Source organism: Ailuropoda melanoleuca, chromosome 3 (assembly GCF_002007445.2).
Source record: "Ailuropoda melanoleuca isolate Jingjing chromosome 3, ASM200744v2, whole genome shotgun sequence".
Taxonomy (NCBI): Eukaryota; Metazoa; Chordata; class Mammalia; order Carnivora; family Ursidae; genus Ailuropoda; species Ailuropoda melanoleuca.
The window spans coordinates 90,313,553-90,335,293 of NC_048220.1; the positions used below are offsets into that span (position 1 = coordinate 90,313,553).

At 39.4% G+C, this 21,741-nt stretch overlaps 1 protein-coding gene and 1 long non-coding RNA gene across 2 annotated transcripts in view; one reads left to right on the forward strand and one right to left on the reverse strand.

The window, feature by feature from the left end:
- The window catches only part of LOC117801564, a 33,582-nt gene extending 29,053 nt beyond the window's left edge, over positions 1-4,529 (forward strand). Inside the window, exon 3 of the long non-coding RNA XR_004624222.1 lies at positions 4,424-4,529. This is a non-coding gene — a long non-coding RNA (uncharacterized LOC117801564). The remainder of the gene's footprint in view (positions 1-4,423) is intronic.
- RARS1 (arginyl-tRNA synthetase 1) overlaps positions 1-16,332 on the reverse strand; it is a 26,680-nt gene extending 10,348 nt beyond the window's left edge. The window contains exons 1-11 of the mRNA XM_002918610.4: positions 16,214-16,332; positions 14,562-14,696; positions 12,624-12,812; positions 11,090-11,198; positions 10,460-10,560; positions 9,773-9,894; positions 8,294-8,414; positions 6,212-6,341; positions 4,938-5,042; positions 2,053-2,231; positions 1,452-1,561 (exon numbers count right to left, since the gene is read on the reverse strand). Coding sequence (XP_002918656.1) covers positions 1,452-1,561; positions 2,053-2,231; positions 4,938-5,042; positions 6,212-6,341; positions 8,294-8,414; positions 9,773-9,894; positions 10,460-10,560; positions 11,090-11,198; positions 12,624-12,812; positions 14,562-14,696; positions 16,214-16,258 — 1,346 coding nt within the window. The 5' untranslated portion in view covers positions 16,259-16,332. The remainder of the gene's footprint in view (positions 1-1,451; positions 1,562-2,052; positions 2,232-4,937; positions 5,043-6,211; positions 6,342-8,293; positions 8,415-9,772; positions 9,895-10,459; positions 10,561-11,089; positions 11,199-12,623; positions 12,813-14,561; positions 14,697-16,213) is intronic.
- Between the last annotated feature and the right edge of the window lie 5,409 nt (positions 16,333-21,741).

Genomic DNA, 21,741 nt, shown 5'->3' on the forward strand with positions numbered 1-21,741 from the left:
AAAAAAATTATCTTTCTTCAAGTGGCCTAGGATGCCATAATTACATGATGCTGAATAAAGAAATATGAAACAACAACAAATCAAGGGAAAAAACCCCTTAGCATTACATGATCAACAAATTAAATGCCAACATATGAATACTGGTGATAAATGTAGATATAAAAGTAAATCTGATAATTTCACCCAATTGTCAGAATCATCATCTGAACATGAGTCCAAAAAACGAACAGTTAAGAAACTAAGAAAATATAGGCAATACTCAACTCATTGGTTAGTTTTCAAGCACTTTCTTAGGACAACCATGGACACCAAAATAAGGACCTAGTTTTTGATTCCAAAAAAAGTGCAGCTCTATAGAAGAGTCCTATAATATAGAAGTGTTTGATGTTGATTCCAACAAGGTCTGTGATTTCCATATAATCTGTATCTAAAATAATATCTTGACACACCTACCCAGACTTTTACAATACTTAATTAAGGCTTTTGTAACACTGGCTAACCAAGCATCTTGAGCAACTTCATATAGTTTTTAAAACCATTACCACCTTTGAGTGATATTTGGGCTGTATCACTAAGTCTAAAATGCCAAGGTTTTAAGACACACGAGGATTAAAAGGCTAAGTGATCCTAAGACACCATTAAATGCAAGATGCTAAAAATTTTGTGCCTTTGAACTAATGAATACTGTCTCTATATATTTGCTTATATTTACCTTTTATTTCATAAACATTGAACAGAATGTAGGGAAATGACTGGAAAATAGAAAAGCTGGAAATATATTAACACGTAGGTCTCAGGGCACCTGGGTGGCTCAGTCAGTTAAGCATCTACCTTTGGCTCAGGTCATGATCTCAGGGTCCTGGGACAGAGCCCTGCATTGGGCCTCCTACTCAGGAGGGAGTCTGCTTCTCTCTCTGCCCCTCCCCACCACTCATTCTCTCACTCTCTCAAATAAATAAAAATCTTTAACAAACAAACATGTAGGTCTCAGACTTAGTATTTTTGAGGTAAACATAAAAATAAAAGCTGTGAATTTTAAAACTTAATTGGAATCTCAATAAATGTATACCTGTTGACCAAGTGTTCAACTGCAAAGGAAAAAAACCAGACTTTTACAAAATGCTTGAAATATACTGTTGAGTATTTTATTTGAAATCTGAGAAGGTACTATGATAGACTTTACAACTTAAAACTTTACGAATGGAAACTCTCTTAAAAATCTATTAAGTCTACCTCATTCAACTTTGTCCAAATCTCACTAAAAGGCTACATTCTCTAGCAGTGATAAGATATAGGTATAAAAAGTCTCAGCTGGCTTCGCCATTACCACATATACAGACCAGAGAAAATTGCGCATTCTAATTCTACTATGGTATCAAGTGAAATGTAGCCTCTTCCAAAGAAATCTGGGGGTCGGATATGTTATTAACACTCAGACTTTCCAGACTTACTTGTCTTCCCCCAGCACCACACCAAATCCAGCATGAGACACTCGAGTTACTTTAGGGTCATACCAACCAGCCATTTGAGCAGCACCAAATATTGTCTGGAAGTGCACAGACTACAAAGAAACAAATAGAAAATTACTCGCTAAGCTTTCTAATAACAAAAAAAGGGACTTAAAACTGTGCTTAGGGATAAAGATTTGTAAAGTTTACTCACAAATCTTAGAAGGCAAGCACGATTATAAAAACTCTTCTTTATACCAAAAACGAGAGAGTAAGAGAACTGTTGTACCTTCTATGTCCAAAGGTTTTTAACGTGGCTGAATTAAGAGTAGGTTCATGTGTAATAATACTGATTACATTTTAGGTCCACAACCACCTTTTCAGATAGGAAGGGTCACTGATGTTTATGGAAATAAGCTGAAAAGCTGGGAAGTATTGGAATGTGACCAAATCCAAATGCTGTTTTTCCTCTTATGTTCCACTACAGTTGTGAATTTTAGTCTTTGGGAAGATTTATAGTCTTCCAGTGCTAAACGCCACAAACCCCACCATACCGTCTCAGCTCCAAACAGATAATGTAACATAAACAAATCTACAAACTCACTTGTCCACTATCCACCACATAGATAATCATATCTGCTTTTTCCTCAAACAGTCTTTGTTTAAGAGCAGCCAGGTCAGATGTGTCATAGGTATAGCCTCCATCTGATTTTACTATGGTTAATGGTATAGAACATCCCGGGACAAACACAATCTTTCTGCCGTCATCCACTTGCACAAATCCTAGGAAAGAAATCTTTATTAATAATGTTAAAAGAACCCTGAAGGAATATAAAAGATGAGCCATTATAAGATATTTAGTAAAGAGCTCAAGAAAGCACACTTTTTCCCCTGCATTATGACCTACTATGAGTCTTGGAAAATAGCTATTGTCCAGGTTGTCTGGGCACCCATGATGTTCTCAGGGCACAGGTGAAATATCCTGGCAGTTTTCTGGATTCACACTATACTTGGCTCCCAAATTCTTTATAAAACACCTCACAGGGCTCCTGGGTGGCTCAGTCGGTTGAGCATCTGTCTCTTGGTTTCCACTCTGATTATGATCTCAGGGTCCTGGGATTGAGCACTACATTGGGTTCACACTGGGTTCTGCGCTCAGTGCAGTCTGCTTGTCCCTCTCCCTCTGCTCCCTTCCCCCCAAAAACTCTCCCTCTCTCTCATAAATAAAAATAAAATCTTAAAAAACACCTTACTGGAGCCCACCTACTCAAAGGCACAGAAAACGGAAATCCATGCTGTTTTCAAGTTAGAGCCATATATTTCCTCTTGGGAAAAGATGCAATTTCTATCTCTGCCTCCTGTAATGTACTGAAAGGAAGTAAAAACTGTACCAGGGTCCAGGAAAAAAACCTGGTAGGTTAGTGGAAATGATAAGTGGAAAGAAAAAATAAAATCATGTTCATATATTCACAATGAAAAAGGAAAATTCTTTGATGCAATAAAGGACAAGAACATGATGACAATAACAAAGCTATATTTGATTGCTACTATGTACGACATTTCATTAAGTCTGAAATTAAACCTTCACAATAACTCTATGCAGCAAATATACTATTAGTATTCCTTTCTTACAGTTCAGCGATCTGAGGCTTGGTAAAGCAAAGGCAGTATAAAATCATCGTTAAAAACAAGTTCTGAATGTGGAGAAAGGGGAACCCTCTTGCACTGTAGGCGGGGAATGTAAACTAGTGCAACCCCGCTGGAGAGCAGTATGGAGGTTAAAATGTTAAAAATAGAACGATCCTGTGATCCAGCAATTGCATCATTAGGTATTTACCCAAAGAATACAAAAATACAGATTCCAAGGGAAAAACATGCACCCAGATGCTTATAGCAACATTATCAACAATAGCCAAACTATGGAGAGCCCAAATGTCCGAGTGATAAATTGATAATGATGTGGCATAAAAACAGAATGAATATTACTCAGTCACCAAGAAGAAAGAAATCTTGCCATTTGCAATGATGCAGATGGAACTAGAGGGTATTAAGCTAAGTGAAATAAGTCAGAGAAAGACAAATACCGTATGATCTCACTCATATGTGGAATTAAAAAAAACAAATGAACATATAGGAAGGGGGGCAAGAAAAAAGGAGAGAGGGAAATAAACTATAAGAGACTCTTAACAATAGAAAACAAACTGAGGGTTGATGGAGGGAGGGGGGTGGTGAATGGGCTAGATGGGTGATAGGTATTAAGGAGGGCACTTACGATGAGGACTGGGTGTTGTATTTAAGTGTTTAAGTAATGAATCACTGAATTGTACTCCAGAAACCAATACTGCACTGTGTTAACTACCAAAAATTAAAAAAAAAAAAAAAAAAAGCTGAGGCTAGACTGTTTAAGTTTGATTCTCAGACTTTTTATCAGCTATATGACCTTGGCAAGTTACTAATTTCTCTGTTTCCTTCTCATCATTAAAAAGTCCCTAAAATTTTATTATCTTAAAAATCTAATTCCTAGGCCACAGATTATGATTGATAAATACCAATTGCCATTCAAGGAACCAGGCTTTCTTGGAGATATAAGGTTAGCTAATTCTAGATCTGAGGCAGGAAATACACAAAATCATCTTAGAATGTTGTGCACCTGAAAGCAAGTAAACTATCGGAGGCTATAGACTATAGCAGTCAAGAAAAAGACAAAAACAAGAAAGCCAATCTGAGGAACCTACCTTTAGCCAAAAATGGGACAGAGAGAATTAAAAAGTGTAATAAAAGAAAAATGATTAAAAAATATAAAATACATTAAATCTTGTTTATAATAATGCTAAAAACCTCTCGGTTGAATCTGGAAGATGCTAAGAAACTAATTTATTATCCTGAAATTGATGAATCACACATTTATACTGGCTGTCTTTTGTGAACTGTACTTCGGATAACCTAAAATAATTATGTGGCAATGTCTGGCACAGGAGAACTCAAGGTAACAAAGAAGGAACAACAGAACACTCTCATTTCCCAACCTCTAATGAAGTAATGGATCAAAGTCATGATCATCAATAGCTGCTAAAAACAATAGGGGAAGGTCTAACAGGAAAATCTGTGGATAGATCAGGCTGACACCTGCACCTACTAATCCATCTTAACATAAAGAAAGCCAACCAGACATCGCTGGACTGCTCGCAAATAAACAAAAGACAAAAAGAAACCACAAACCATAATTTAAATCAAGCCACTTCAGAAAATACAGATGGAGGAAATGTGAAATAATACCATGTGGGAAACTGTTATTCTTCAATAACAAAAGAGAAAAGAAGGGGGTGGGGAAGGACCCTATGGATTTACCTAATTTTTAAGATATATATTAAATGTAATGTACAGACTGAAAAAAAAAACTATTAAAAAAGATCATAATATTCTCTCCACTTCTGCCTATGTTTGAAAATTTCCATAATGAAAAGCTTAAAAAAAAAGTAGAATGCCTACCTTTATCTTCGAATTCCTCTACTATGTCATTCATCCTGTCTTGATAGAAGGATTCCCCCCTCTCTATTAAAGAGATGTCCAATGCACCATAGATTCTATTAAACTCTAGGGAAAAAAGTCACCAAATTAAAGAAAATATGTAAGAATTTAAACAAATAGGAGACATGCATCTTACATTAAAAGAAATTTATTATTTAACTGCAACATTTTAGGGGCGCCTGGGTGGCTCAGTTGGTTAAGTGTCTGCCTTCGGCTCAGGTCATGATGCCAGGATCCTGGGATCAAGCCCCGCATCAGGCTCCCTACTCAGAGGGGAGGCCTGCTTCTCCCCCTTCCTTTCCAGCTTCCCCTTGCTTGTGCTCTGTCAAATAAGTAAAATCTTAAAAATCAAAACAAAACAAAACCCCCAAAGCTGCAACATTTGAATTTATTTATTAAGTAGGCTCCATGCTTAAAAATACAATACAGAACATTATATACATACTGCCATTTTGAAAATGTGGAAATACAGTAAGACATTTATTAAAATATTAATAGTCAGTGAAACTATTTTTTTTCTTTTTCCCTGTTCATATCTGCTTTTTTTTTTCCCTACAAGCAACAGATGCTTCTTGTCTAACTTAGAAACGTTATCCTTAAAAAATGTAAATGAAAAGAAAAATGACCAGGCCTTTCCTATTTGGAGATCAAATATTTTTAAAATTTTCTTATAATTTTTTCTAAATTGTATTATTTATCTGTCTAGCCATGCATTGGTGATGCAATATTACCTATGGTAGCATTATAAAACGTCTTAACAAACTAGTAGTGCAAAACAGCTATCGTTAGCCCTCTTTTTTCAAAGATTTATTAGCTATTCTTATCCATTTATTCTTCAAAGTGACCTTTAAAATTATGTTTGAAAACCTGAAATTGTCTTTTATATCCTGTTGTCTATTTATCTTTACTCTGGTCTGACACATTTCTAAATAAATTTATTCCAATGTGTTTTATAGCTTTGGTTGCTACTATGAATAGGATTTTCCCTCTTTCCTTTCCAAACTAAAACAATGTTTTTGGGAGTTGAATTTTTTTCCCAAGTAATTTTTCCTGGTAAAATTTGCACCTGACTATCTTAATAAACTTTCTTAATAGTTGTTTCAGTGTTAGAAATTTTTAAAAAAACTCTACTTACCAGTCATTCAAAGTTTAACATGTCATTAAAGATCAATTGAGTAAAGACCCAAGGAAACTACATGCAATATTTCTTGGACGAATGAAGCCCAGACACTCACCTTGGCGGGAAACATCACAGATAAGCTTCCAAGCTTTTATAATATCTGGATTTTTACTTTGGAGCAGAACTACACACTGGTATGCCCGCTTCTTAAAGTCCTCCTCGGTATCAAATCTCTTCTTGGATTCCTGTGTTTAAGAGAAAAAAGAAAAATGTAATATTTGAAAAAAAAAGCCAACCTTTTATTTCTAGATGAAGAATTCATTCATTTCTTTTTATTTTTTTAAAGATTTTATTTATTTATTTGACAGCAAGAGACAATGAGAGAGGGAACACAAGCAGGGGGAGTGGGAGAGGGAGAAGCAGGCTTCCTGTTGAGCAGGGAGCCCGATGCGTGGCTCGATCCCGAACACTGAGATCGTGACCTGAGCCAAAGGCAGACGCTTAATGACTGAGCCACCCAGGCGCCCCAGAATTTATTCATTTCTAAAACAGAAAGTAAACACAAGGAAAAAAAACCCCAAAAGTGAGGAAAGTGAAAATTTACAACACCAGTACAAAAAACAGACCAGGTGCTCTTATCTCAATAGTTAACAATTAGTTATAAATGAATGTGCCAAAGAACCCTATTACTTCTTTTGAAATCATTTTTCTTGCAAATACCAAATTCTCACCACAGTGCTACCTACACTTTTCCAATTCACAAAAACCTTCTTCATCCCAATGGTTTAAGAGTAATAAAGAATAACTAACAGGTAAGGACTGAATTTTCTGTGCTTCATCTTCCATTCTGGATATGGTCCTGGATGAATAATTAATTTTTTGTAATTAAAAATAAAATTGTTGGGGCGCCTGGGTGGCACAGCGGTTAAGCATCTGCCTTCGGCTCAGGGCGTGATCCCGGCGTTATGGGATCGAGCCCCACATCAGGCTCTTCTGCTATGAGCCTGCTTCTTCCTCTCCCACTCCCCCTGCTTGTGTTCCCTCTCTCGCTGGCTGTCTCTATCTCTGTCAAATAAATAAAAATAAAAAAAAAATCTTAAAAAAAAAAAAATAAAATAAAATTGTTTTCATTGTTTCTTATCTATTTTGAAAATAGCACATGCTTACTGCAAAAAAAGAAAAAATATATATTGTTAATCCTACCCCAACCTAACCAGGGATGTTTTCCTGCATTAATTCTCAACATTTCCCTGCAAATACACACCTATGTGTTTTAACAAAAACTGGAATATATGGTTTTTCTTTTACTATTTTTTAAATCTAGTAAAGTATTATAAACCCTTTCTAGCATTAACAGATCTGCCTTATTATATTCAAAGCACAGAATTCCAATAGACTGTAACATTAGTTATATAATTGACCAGTCTCACAACAGTAAACATACAGTTTTCAATTTTTTCACTAGAAAATACTTACCAAGACAAACCCCCAAAAACAGTAACAACAACAAGAAAAAGATACACAAATGTTTACTTTTTAATGCTGTAATCCTATTCTTGGGAAGTTGTCTATCAAAAGGAGATAATTTTTAAAATAGAAAAAACTTATATGTACAAAGTTGTTTAATGAATGGATAAAAACATTCCAAAAATGTGGGGTGAGAAAAAACCAACAATGGGATTAACATAAACTTCAACACATCAATCCAACAAAACAATGTGCAGCCAAACCGTACAGTGACATGAAAGCTGATAATGAAACGTTAAATACAATACAAAAATTATATTTTAATCACAAGCGATGTAATAAAGATTCGTATATGGATGTCACAAAGTGAAAGTTGACCACAATGATTAACTTTGAATTACGGTTTATAGTATATTGGTCTTTTAAAAACTATTCTTACATATACTGCAACATTTTCAAGGTATAAAAAATTGAGAAGAACATCAAAAAAATTTTTAAATCCTAAAAAAAATGTCTCTTGATCAACAAATTCCTAAATTCACTTAATGGGTAATACGGTAGAGTTCAATTTAACATACACCAATTAAAAATGCAAAGATGCTGTGTTAAGGGGCAGTGAGTTTAGTTTTAACCCCACAGTAGCTTCAAATACCATTCTGAACTCCCTAAAGAAAACTAATTATTATGAATGGTAAATACACAAATATGATAACAATAAATGGTATCTAACCTTATAAAAGGCCTGAAGATCCCCGATAGGAGGTGAAACTGTTAGGTAATCTGGAAATTTATCTTGCAAGTGCGCGATGAGCATGCCAAACTGGGTCCCCCAGTCTCCTACATGGTTTAATCTAATGCCAATCAGAAGACAAAATCATTTAAAAATGACAAACACGCTGAAATTAGATAAACTACATTCCATTATGAAGCACTAACATTTAAGTGCCAGCACATCACATTTAGTAACATCCTGTTCACTCAGTTGTCTCCTTAACTGGTCTGCAAGCTCCAAGAGAGGCAAGGACAACATCTGGACGTTTAGGAATGTTTACCCACTGGGGCACCTGGGTGGCTCAGTAGGTTAAGCGTCTGCCTTTGGCTCAGGTCATGATCCTGGAGTTCTGGGATTGAGCCTGACGTCGTAGAGCAGTCTGCTTCTCCCTCTGGGCCTCCCCCAACTTGTGTTCTCTCTCTCTCGCTCTCAAATAAATAAAATCTTAAAAAAAACCCAAACTTAAAATGTATACCCACTGACACAGTCTGCACATAACAGGTCTCCAGGATTTGTGGTCAATGAAGTTACTAACGGTGGACTATGATCTGTTTATTGTGTAGTTAACAGAGACACAGACAGGTGAACAAATGTTGATCATTACAACTTTATGAAAATTTTTTTTCAACCAATTATCTAAATGTGATCTGAGAAACAATGTCAGTGGACAAAATTCTTCAAAATGCATCAATCCAACCACTTTATACCCCTTACTTGTTGTTGTTGTTTTTTTAAAGATTTTATTTATTTGACAGAGAGAGACACAGCCAGCGAGAGAGGGAACACAAGCAGGGGGAGTGGGAAGGAGAGGAAGAAGCAGGCTCCCAGCAGAGGAGCCCGATGTGGGGCTCGATCCCAGAACTCCAGGATCACGCCCTGAGCCAAAGGCAGATGCTTAACGACTGAGCCACCCAGGCGCCCTTACACCCCTTACTGTTTAATCACAAACCACCAGATCATCTCTTAACTGGATTATAAGAATAGCCTTCTAACTTACAGTTCTGCCTTCTTTGCCTAGTTTCTTCACAGAAGCCAGACTAATCCTTAATTAGATTACATTACACTGCTCCTGCTAATTAAGACTTTCCAATAGCTTCCCATCACACTTAAGAATAAAATTCCAATTTCCTACCATGGCCTACAGGCCCAGCATAATCTCTTTCCTTTCCCCCCACCCCCCAGTAGAATATAACCCCATGGATACAGAAAGGACTCAAGAAATGTTTGTGGAATGAATGGGGGAGTTTTTTCTTTGTTCCACCCCCAGACAGTCTAAAAGGTATCAGTTCAGAGAAGCCCAGGACATAATTTATTTAAAAAGCCCACTGGATGATTAGAAGCAGAACCATACTTAAGAATCACTGATTTAGTCAAAGATTCTTTCTCAAGCAACATTTTGCATTTTCTACAGAAATTTCTAAAGGCAAGAGCACATACCTTAGCACGTCATATCCTGCAAATTCAAAGAGGCGGCACATACTCTCTCCTATGATAGTTGACCTGAGATGGCCTACATGCATCTCCTTAGCTATGTTGGGAGAGGAGAAGTCAACTACAACCTGAGACAGAGAGAAAAAAAATAAAAGTTTGACAATATTGTACTTTAATTATGTAAAGTGACAAATATAGGTACAAAGGCAATCATGTTACAATATAAATTTGTGTCAAAGTAACACTGTGTACATCTTAAATTTGCACGTTACGTCAATACCTTCAATTAAAATTTTTTTTAAAGGGGTATAGACATATCTGCTAACATTCATTAATAACATTTAAAAATAAACTCAGACTTAAATGACATCTTAGGCTGTAATTCAACTGTGTTAGATTTCTGGTGAATCTACTTGTCCATTATTAAGTGAGAAAGAATCAAATTTGTTTATACAAATAATCTATCCTCTATTTCAGCCGAACCTCATAAGTATCAGCTGGCTACCTCAAATGCCTTCTGGAAAAGATAAACCATATAATAAGCAAGACCCAGGCGAAATGCTATTTCAGTTATGTTCGTACTCTCAAATATTAATGATTAAATCTCAATATAAAAAGTGACCTTCAGTTCCCTCACATCCCTTGTCATACAGTTCTAAGGTGTTAATACATCATTGCAAACTGTGTATATACCTTTTTATACTCTCCAAGGGCAGGTAGTTTAACACCATTCACCAGGAGATTGGTCAACTGCTGTGATACAAAGTCCTTTCTTAAGTGGACATTAATAAAACCTAATCAACAGTAAGAGAAGAGAAAAAAAAAATCAGATAAGTTTCCTATCTTAGAAGATTGCTCACTTCCAAAGACTTCCTCAATTTCAGTTTTGCTGGCTCCAGAGTGCTGATCTGGCTCTGGCAAAACTTAAAGACTCCACCACCACCTGAGGTCCTCTTGTTAATGCCTTCTTTCAGTACCTATTTCAAACATTACCACTTTCTTGAAGCTTTCTACTTAATTCTGGGCCCCTTCACTCTCAGTATATGATTTGTTGGTGGCCCTTTCATCACAGATTTATCTGCCATTATCCACCTCCTTTTTTGCTAATGAAAAACTGAGTCACAGGGAGGTGAAATAACTCATCCAAGATCAGGCAGCTCAGTCTAGAGTAAAACCTGTTTTGTAACTCTCAATCCAAGGTGTTTTCACCACCTTATTCAGTATACTAGTTTAAACCTATATTTATATATTATATGGTTCTTTTTTATTTCAAAAAGGACCCAACATCAATACAACTGCTTAAGAAGGGTAACACTGTCATACCAGGGCCGGCAATTTCAACTTTTTCAACACATTCATTGTCTGGGAGGTGTCTGGTAATATTTTCAGCAATTTCTCTTGGATTAACTTTCTGTTCCTTGGTTTTGAGGATCTATAACACAATGTAAAATGATTCATTACAAAACAGGGTCCAGCAAGTTACTCAGAAATACACAACTGATAAAGCATGAGATGCATTTGACATTAAGACCCATCAAGAGGCAGAAGCAAAGAAGTCCAATGACCTTGTAGATGGACAGATTAAAACATGAAGTATCAACAGTGCCAAGAGGAAAACAGAAATGCCCAAACCACATGATCTCCATTTCAAAATGAGCTGCCACACATTATCTAGAACACTTTTATGATGATTTAAAATCTTTAGTTATGATGCTGGTTTCCAGGATATTTATATTTGGAATTTTCAAATCATGAAGTGTGCAATATTCAGGCTTGGGTAATAAAAATAGTACCCTTATAACCTTAACCACAAACATATTATACAAGCAGCTACTAAAACTGGGGAATTCTGGGACACCTGGGTGGCTCAACTGGTGAGGGGGCTCCATGCTCAGTGAGCTCTGGCTCCATGCTCAGTGAGCATGGGGTCTGCTTGTCCCTCTCTCTCGGCTCTTCCCTCCCCCAGCTCTCTCTCTCGAATAACTAAATAAAAATTTAAAAATGTGGGCGCCTGGGTGGCTCATCCATTTAAGCGTCTGCCTTCAGCTCAGGTCATGATCCCTGGGTCTTGGGATCAAATCCCGCATTGGGCTCTCTGCTCAGCGGGGAGTCTGCTTCTCCCTCTGCCCCTCCCCTCTGCTCATGCTCGCTCATCCACTCTCTCTTTCTTAAATTTTAAAAATAAATTAAAAAATGGGGCGCCTGGGTGGCACAGCAGTTAAGCGTCTGCCTTCGGCTCAGGGCGTGATCCCGGCATTATGGGATCGAGCCCCACATCAGGCTCCTCTGCTATGAGTCTGTTTCTTCGTCTCCCACTCCCCCTGCTTGGGTTCCCTCTCTCGCTGGCTGTCTCTATCTCTGTCAAATAAATATAATCTTTAAATAAAAATAAAAATAAATTAAAAAATGTAACTCAAAATGGTTCTTATTTAAAAAAGGGGGGGATTCCTCTAACTGAAAATGAAAAACATAAGCCCACTCAGAGATACCACAGCTGCATCACATATGTGATAGGGACACTGGTTGGTAAATGGCTAACTTGTAATCTCTCACCTTACGACACTCATCAATTAAACACACAGCAATCAAGGACACAGTAAAAGGGAAGTACCAAGAGTTCAACTACCACCCTTAAATACTGAAAATACATATAAAATTATACATATAAAATTTTAATATTCAAACTTGTGTTTTAAAATTAAAAACATACTTCCCCTTTTCTTAAGTTTTTCAGAACTCTGGAAAATGTTCTTTTCATTGAGAATACAATTTGCTATTATTTACATAAAAAGTAATGATGATGATTAATGCTTAAGAAAAACAAATCGCCAAGAATGCTTTACAATACTACAATCACCTGAGAGATACCCATAGCACTATTACACTGATAGTCGCCAAACTTGGGCTGTTGACTTGGTGTCACTATCAGAGGAGGATTTTCCAAATCTGGATACGCAGCCTTAATGGCACAACCAAAGACTTCTTGCAGTTGACTATTGATGTTAATCATATTTTTAGTTGGTCTGGTTCTTTCTGCTTGAAGACTCTGAGAAAAGAATGAAAATGTCAACAAAATATTAAATTATCATACAAATATTCCCAAATATTTTGAGAAACCGTCAAATGTCTCGAGAAGGTAACACACCAAAAGGTAACATACATTGTGCAATGCTCTTCCATCTGGGACATGCTGAGAAACCTAATAGGACAACCATCCAGTTAAGTGTTTCTAAGTCAGAGCATGTGACCAAAGTGACCCAGGGAAAGAAGGTAGGGTGAAGGAATGGGTGTCCCACAGAGTATTTTATTCATCTATGACTTGTTGTTTTCTGTTGTTTGTGTACCTCGTGTAAGCTACTGTTTCTCAGTAGGGCAAAGTATTTGTGAAAGAACCAATGTGCTCCCCCATTAAACTGACAACATTCTGTCATTTACACATTACAGCTAATATGCTTTATGGAAATGTGTATTAAAATACACTGTATTTGGGGTGTCTGGCTGGCTCAGTCGGTAGAGCACAGGACTCTTGATCTTGGGGTTGTAAGTTCGAGCCCCACACTGGGTACAGAGATTACTTAAAATCTTTTTTTTTTTTTAAAGATTTTATTTATTTATTTGACAGAGATAGAGACAGCCAGCGAGAGAGGGTACACGAGCGGGGAGTGGGAGAGGAAGAAGCAGGCTCCCAGCGGAGGAGCCTGATGTGGGGCTCGATCCCATAACGCTGGGATCACGCCCTGAGCCGAAGGCAGACGCCCAACCGCTGTGCCACCCAGGCGCCCCTAAAATCTTAAAATAATAACAAACTGTACTTCTTTTGTGTTTTTCCTCATACCCTCTACCACACATAAGACAACTAATAAAACTTCTGCATTAAAATAAATACAGAAATGAATACAAATAAGGGTAGAATAAATGAGGTAATCAGAAAGGTGAGTTATTTTGGGGGAAGACTCCAAGGAAAAGAAATGCTATTTTAGAAGACTCAAAGACAAAGTTATTTCAAGCAGAATAGATCCCAAGTACGTGATAAGAAGACTTCATGGGAGTGGGGTGAGCAGAGTCTAAGATAAATAAATGGAGTCAGCTTTGGAAAAAAGAATATCAAAGAATATAACGCCAGTGCAGCCTGGCTGGAAGTAGTATACACATGTTGGAGAACAATTATGGGGGTGAAGTCATCCTCCAGGATGTGTCATCAGCTGACTTGAAAGGCAGGCCAAGAAATTAAAACCTTCACTAAAATAAGCTCAATTTTTTTATGAAACTGATAAACACTGTTAGATTATAAGGTTATTAAATAATAAATACAAGCTTCATGAGGGGAAAAAGTTCTAAAATATTAAGTGGAAAAAAACCAAATATGACACTATGAAATATAAAATTGTAAAATAACAAACTCAGGGCAGCAAAGGACTGTGGTATATTCTGTAAGATTTTCTTTTGATAGAGCAATTTTTTAAAATTCAAAAAATGTTTTTTTTAAAAAAAAAGGGACCGGCATAAATGGTCTCAAAAGAAATGTCTCAACCTTATTTGAAGCCTACTTCAAGCTGGTCAAATATTTAGCATGATCAAACATTTCAAGGGGCTCTGAAAGAACAAGGCTACACCAACTTCTCCATTACTCGCACCAACAAATTAGTCCTAACTAGTCTAAGGCAGGGGAAAAGATAGGGTTTCTTTCCTCATGTCTCTGTAGTCCTCAGGGTATACTTCCTGAATCTTTGATAACAAAAGTTTCTTAAAAGATACAATAACTCAAATTACAGAATGAAAAACCCAGAATACTTACCTTTCGAAGGATGTTCAGTCGATACTTTAATTTTAAATTTTCTTCTCGCAACTGCTGCAAATTTGGAGAAGCTTCTAAACAGCCGGAGTTTTTTAACTGATCAATTTCAGCAGTCAGAGACTTAATCTCTTTTTCCTAAGAAGGAAAAGGCACTTTGTTCAGTCCCCAGTCCCCTTATGATTGATGACTTCCATAACGTGATGAATTGTACCATAAACTTATTCTTTTCCTGTCTCCAACAGGGCATGGCAGAGGTGATGGGAATGAAGGGCCTTCCCTTTGATAAGCTGTGATTTTCCCTCCTTGAGGCTTTTGATTACATCAGCATATTATCCTTTTGTATGAAAGAATTAAGTGTGTGTGTTAGAGGAGAGGCACAAGCGTGTTAAGCACATAATAGGATAAGCCTTATATTCTGTTTCTTTGGTCTCAGTAAACCACTCTGACTTAGTGAGAGTATCAGTTAAGTTCAAGAGTTAACAACCTGACTTAACTCCCAAATCTTAGGACTTGGGGCTCTTTTAAAAAGGAAATGCCTTCTGTCACATTTAATATACCTCAAGTGCCTTTTGCCCTTTCTTAGACAAAATGACTTCCCAATCTTTCCCTTAGTTTCCATTGTCTCAGATCCTAGACCAGGTTTACTCTAACAACTAAAACTAAAAACATGCCAACTCAGAAGAAAATAAAGCTTCTAACCTAACAGAATTACTAAGGGGGAGATTCCTCACCTGAAATTTGAGAATGTTTACCAGGAGACAGCTACAGCAAAAACAGGTTGCCATAAATAAGCAACGAGCATCTATTATGTTCCACACACAGCTAAACGTTTCCCAGAAATTATCTCTATAATTCTTTATTACAACCCAATGATAAGATACTTATACCTCCACACTGATAAAGAGCATATGGCTCAACAGAAAGAACCTGCCATTTTACTTGACGAACTCGTATTTTGTGATTGCTGATTTAGTATAAAGCAGTTCCCTTAATATAAGGGATTCCCTTAAATCACTTTCTTATTACCCCTCCCTACCTGAGCACAAAAGGTAATGGAAATGTCCCACTTTCACTTTTATAAGATATGACTGTTCTTCCCCCAGGAATACTGACAGTGGAGGGCAAATGAACTACTGTATGGGCTTTTTAGATTCCTCTTGCTCAGTATCAATGGAGAGAACGGCTGAGCTGCGAACCAGGGCCCAGGCTCCTGCTCTTATCCCACTTCCCTCTCTGCCTGACCCCCCGCATCCCGAGAGAGCACGTGTGTGTGCGGGGAAGGAGAGGCACAGTGGAGAAAGTCTGTACGGAACACGCAAAGCTCCGGCGCACCAAAGACGCTGGTCTGGGGGCGGGGGGCTCTCAGAGAAAGCAAGGACCTCTACACCGGGGATGCTGGTTTGGAAGGCTGAAGATCATTGTCACATGGGCCGTGTTAGGATAGGTTCTTCCTCTCCCACCCCGGAGGGACATTTCTGGGAGGGTGTTCGCTTCCGAGGTAGCACAGTCCCGGTTCTCGGGACAACAGCTGCCCGCGCCTGGAGGGACCAGGCGGTCCCCGCCTCCCTGCCGCTGTCCCGATGCTGCTCCGGCAGGAGGCACACCCTAGTCCTTCCCCTCCCAGCCTTTTCACTGGTCCCATGTGGTCCTACCTGCTGCAACAGCCTCGCCGAGCACTGAGCCACCAGACCTTCCATCCTCCCGTCAACGACTTAACACTTCAAGTGCCCGGAAGCGGAAACGACCAGCCCCTCCCGGAAGCGGAAACCCTCCTTCCCGCGCCGCCTGCTCCTGTCGACTGTGTGCCGCCACCTCTGCTGCCACCTGGCGGGATTCTGGCGACACTGCGGGAAGAACCGCACCCTGGGAAATGTTGGCTGCTGCATTTGGACTCTCATGGTCGGGCCGGGGCAGAGAAATTGAGGGGAATCGTACAAGAGCTGCTCTGTGCTTGGATTGACTTGGACAAAGACACCTACCTAGGGCCTCTGTCTCTCAAGGTCTTCAGTTTTCCCCTCTGTGAAATGGTCACATAATTAACAAAATCCATTCATTTATTCAACAGGCGTTTACTGTGCACATTAACATGGAGGATGCTATTTTAGGCACTAGAACACAAGCCGAAAATAAGACAGACAAGGTCCCCAAGAGATACGTTAGACAAAAAAAGTAAATACTCTCAGGTAGTTTTAATTGCCAGGAAAATGTTAAAAGACAAAATTCAAGTAAATCTGAAGATCTAATTGGCTTTATTAAGTAATTCGTGAATGAGGCAGCATCCCATCTTACAGTTGGGGGGAAGATCCAAAGGGCTCAAAAAAGAAAGGTTTTAAAGACAAGTCATAAACAAAAAAGGATTATTTAGGGTGTGGACACCTTTTTTTTTTTGGAAACAAAAGGATCTTAGTAGGTGGATTACTAGTCATCTGCCTTTCAGGGCGATGGAGAGGGCGCATGTGACAGTTTGATTACCTTACTGGTTCTGACCAGACAAAACATTTTTTTTAAGATTTTATTTTTAAGTAATCCCTACATACAACCTGGGGCCTGAACTCACAACCCCAAGATCAAGAGTCAACAGTTCCACTGGCCGAGCCAACTAGGCGTTCCTGACCAGAAAATTTCTCACTGCCCAATTAAGACTACATTTCTGGGGGCGCCTGGGTGGCACAGCAGTTAAGCGTCTGCCTTCGGCTCAGGGCATGATCCCGGCGTTATGGGATCGAGCCCCACATCAGGCTCCTCTGCTGTGAGCCTGCTTTCTTCCTCTCCCACTCCCCCTGCTTGTGTTCCCTCTCTCGCTGGCTGTCTCTATCTCTGTCAAATAAACAAATAAAATGTTTAAAAAGAAAAAAAGACTACATTTCTGGGAGGTGTTGAAAGTGCCATTAGGTTAGATGTTAAGCCAGGTTTGGTGATTTATCCTAAGTGATGCCATCTGGGCCCAATGGTTCTCTTTTTAACAAAAATTATGTGGTAGAGTGACTTGGGTCAGGGAAGACCTCTCATCTGAGTTAAAATTTTAAACAGCTAACCTGGGATTTAAGTTCTCAGACGACAGAGACATGAATGGTCTTTTTTCACTCTTCCCTATGGCCCCAGTACTTACAGCAGTAGCCTCTAAACTTTTTGCTTCTGTGTCTTATAAAAGAATTTTAAAAATTTATACTCCAACAAAGATTTTTTTAAAGTTGATACCCCAAAACTCTTGTCACAACTTTTTTCTAAAGATTTTATTATTTTTATTTTTTAAAAAGTTTTTTTTTATTTATTTGAGAGAGAGAGCACAAGTAGGCAGAGTGGCAGGCAGAGGGAGAGGGAGAAGCAGTCTTCCTGCTGAGCAGGGAACCCGACGTGAGGCTCAATCCCAGGACCCTGGGATCGTGACCTGAGCCAAAGGCAGCTGCTCAACTGACTGAGCCACCCAGGCACCCCTAAGATTTTATTTTATTTTTTTAATTTTTTTAATTTTTTTAAAGATTTTATTTATTTATTCATTCGACAAAGATAGAGACAGCCAGCGAGAGAGAGAACACAAGCAGGAGTGGGAGAGGAAGAAGCAGGCTCATAGCGGAAGAGCCTGATGTGGGGCTCGATCCCATAATGCCGGGATCACGCCCTGAGCCAAAGGCAGACGCTTAACCGCTGTGCCACCCAGGTGCCCCTAAGATTTTATTTTTTAAGTAATTTCTACACCCAACATGGGGCTCAAACTCACAACCCTGAGATCAAGAGTTGCATGCTCTACAAACTAAGCCAGCCAGGTGCTCCTGTCACAATTTTAAATAGTGGCAATTGCCTATTTTCTGGCTTGATGTTTCTTGTATAAGTGCTCTCAACGTATTTTCTTTTTTTTTTTTTTTTAAGCTTTCATTTATTTATTTATTTGAGGGAAAGAGAGAGGGAGGGAGGGAGGGAGAGCACAGAGAGAGAAGCAGATTCCCCACTGAGCAGGGAGCCCAATGTGGGACTCGATCCCAGAACCCTAAGATCATGACCTGAGCTGAAGGTAGACGCTCAACTGACTGAGCCACCCAGGCGCCCCCTCAATGTGTTTTCATCAAAACTGTAGAGCTGCAACAAACAAAGAAAACCTGTAGAGCTGCATATTTAGCCCATCTGGAATGTTACCATATTAATTAATTGGCAAAGCCAGTTCTCTTTGTCAAATCAAATAACCCAAATCATATTTACTTCTTTTTTTTAACTTAAAAGTTTACCTTTATTTTTATATTTTAAGCCAAGAAGTGAATATGTGTTCCTGTGACACCTCATTACTAAATTCTAAGAGAAAAAGGTAGATGGAGAGAATGAGGGATGAGTAGGTGGACAAACAAATCAATGGATTTGATAGGTAGATCTCCGCCTTCAACATAAAGCAGGAAGTATGGGGCATCTTTTTACAAGGATCTTTTGCTTGATACTCAAGGATTTACCTTGAGGAGAAATACATTCTTGGAGCGTACCTTGTTCAGTTCCTGTTATTTTATGCTGAGGGCAACTGGAGAGGTGTTACGCCTTTTCTTGTGGGCGGAGGAGTGTAAAAGGAGAGTTGGGTAACTGCATTTGCAGGCAAATCAATTTTAGGAAAGACGATACAAAAATTCAAGATCTGTGGATGGATTTCCCTAATGTATCCATATCCACATACCCCTAGGAATGTCTTCCTATACCTCAAGGTGCATCCAGCCCGGTTTCCAAGACCCTTTACCTGGAGTGGTGCTTGTCACAGGGCATTGCTCGAAAACTGCTTCCTAACTGAATGAATAGGAGGATTCTAAGCAGAGAGGTATCCAGAGCAAATGACCTGAGGCAGGAGCTAAATTTATTTGAAAACACAAAAGAGGGGGATTGGATATGACCCAAGTGGAGAAATTGGCGAAAGTGAAGCATATAGGAATTTATAAATCAGAGCAGAGGTTTCAAATTTGATTCTAAGCACGATGGGAGCCATTGGAGGCTTTGGATAGGGTAGTGGAGGAGTATAATTTTTTGTTTTCCAAAAGGGGTGCTTTGGGATTAATTGTATTCCCCCCCCAATTCATGTCAAAGTCCTAACCCCTAGTACCTCAGAATGTGACTGCGTTACTGTGGTGTCTCTCCCAATTGGGTGGGGGTCTCAGAATGTGGGGCAACGATTGGGTGGGGACTGGTGGTGCAGGTGGAGAAAGGATTCACCAAAGGCAGAACAAAGGAGATAGATGTTTACTGAATGTGCCACAAGGGAGCTGCAGGCAGGACAGCAAAGGAGAGACTGTCTGCAACAAGGCAGAGGCAGTGGGTAGGGGTTGTTTTTAAAGGGGGAAGATGAGGAGGTAAAGGGATGTATAGAATTTTCTCTATTTTGGTAACTGTGCCTGGTTGTAAGTAGCTCATTGGTCTGTTAAGGCCTATGGATATTTTGAGGTGGATCTGCCTGATGGGCCTGTCTGTATTCAGGTGGTTATGGTGGGGCCTTTTGCCTTGATCAAGTTTCCATTGCTCAAGCCTGTTTTCTAGAAGTGGCCTCTACAGTTACCCATCGATCTATCATAGCCACTAACTCAGGAAACAAAAGGGGAGGCCCTGGAGTGCTGCCTTGGCCAACTCCTCTGTCCCAGAGACTCTCAAGGGGGCTGAACAAATCAAAAGCACAGTTCATCTCCTGGCTGGGTTTGCCCAACTTCAGGCCAAACAAAACTCAGAGGAATTCATTGCAAGAGAAGCCAGTAACTCAAGAGATGCGGGTTTGGAAAAGACAAAGGGAGAAATTTATTTTGGGTGCCGGCAATCGGGGGAGGTGGCAGGCTCAAGCTTTAACAACCAACTTCTCCACCTGCAAGATGGACACCCAGAGTTTGGTAGGGAGAGGTTCAGGGGGGCATATGCAAGAGAGCAGATAGGGAGCACATGATCATGGGTGGGGGTTGGTATGTGTTCGGTGCCTGATCCTGGACAGGGAAAGGGATGGAATGTGGTCTTTTAGGCATTCCGTTGCTATCAGGGCTTTTCTGGCCCAGCCATTGGAATGTTCCAGTCATTGTAAAACATCTTTGTCAATGCCTCAAGAAAGTGCGATAAGGAATAAGCACGATGGGTTTTAGTTAGAGCATGAGTTAAGCAGTCTTGTCTATTTCTGGCTTTAACTGTTGGGGGTCTATAGTTGCACAAAAGGGCTAGCTGACAACTGTGTTTGGAGAAAGGGTTCTAAAAGAGGTAATTAAGTTAGGGGCTCCTGGGTGCCTCAGTTGGTTAAGTGTCTGCCTTCAGCTCAGGTCAAGATCTCAGGGTCCAGAGATGGAGCCCCACGTCAGGCTCCCTGTTCAGCAGGGAGCCTGCTTCTCCCTCTCCCTCTGCTGCTCCCCTCCATCCCCCACTTGTGCTCTCTGGCTCTATCCCTCTGTCAAATAAATAAATAAAAATCTTTTTTAAAAAAAGGTAATTAATTTAAATGAGGTCTGAAGGTGGGGCCTAATCCAATCTCACCCATGTCCTTATCAAAGGAGATGAGGACACACACACCCCACACACACCATGTGAAAACACAGGAAGAAGAATGACATTTACAAGCCAAGGAGAAAGGGCTCAGAAATGACCAACTTGCCTGCCAACACATTCACCTCGGTCTTCCCATCTCCAGAACTACAAGAAAATAAATTTCTGGTGTGTCACTCCCAATCTGTGCTACTTTGTTACGGCAGCCCTAGCAAACCGATACCCGAGGCTTTGGAGGTCCAATGCTTTCCTCAATGCAAGGTTCTATGGGAATTGGTGAGGGCGCCTACAGATTTTCTTGTGGCCAGGATGCAGTTAACATCTCTCAGCGTCTGGAACGTTAAGATGTGGAGTTTGTGTGCCTTGTTTTGTGTAACAAAGGCTATAGCTAAGTGGTGTCTTGGTAGCCAAAAAACAAACAAATAAACAAACCCAGGCCTTTGGTTTCATCTCCAGATTTCCAGTTGGAAATTGCAGGTGGAAGTTCTCCATTTGTTTGAAATCAGTCCATTGTCCCATTCTTTGGGCCTGCACATTTAGTTCTTTCCACACTCCTCTGATGATTAGTGTGGCTCTGGGAAAACAAGAGGCCTAGCTAAAAGAAATGGGGTTCTTTAAATCCAGGGAGGTGAGCCTGCCGCGTTTTGGAACAATTTTTCTTTCTTTCTTTCTTCTTTCTTTCTTTCTTTCTTTCTTTCTTTCTTTC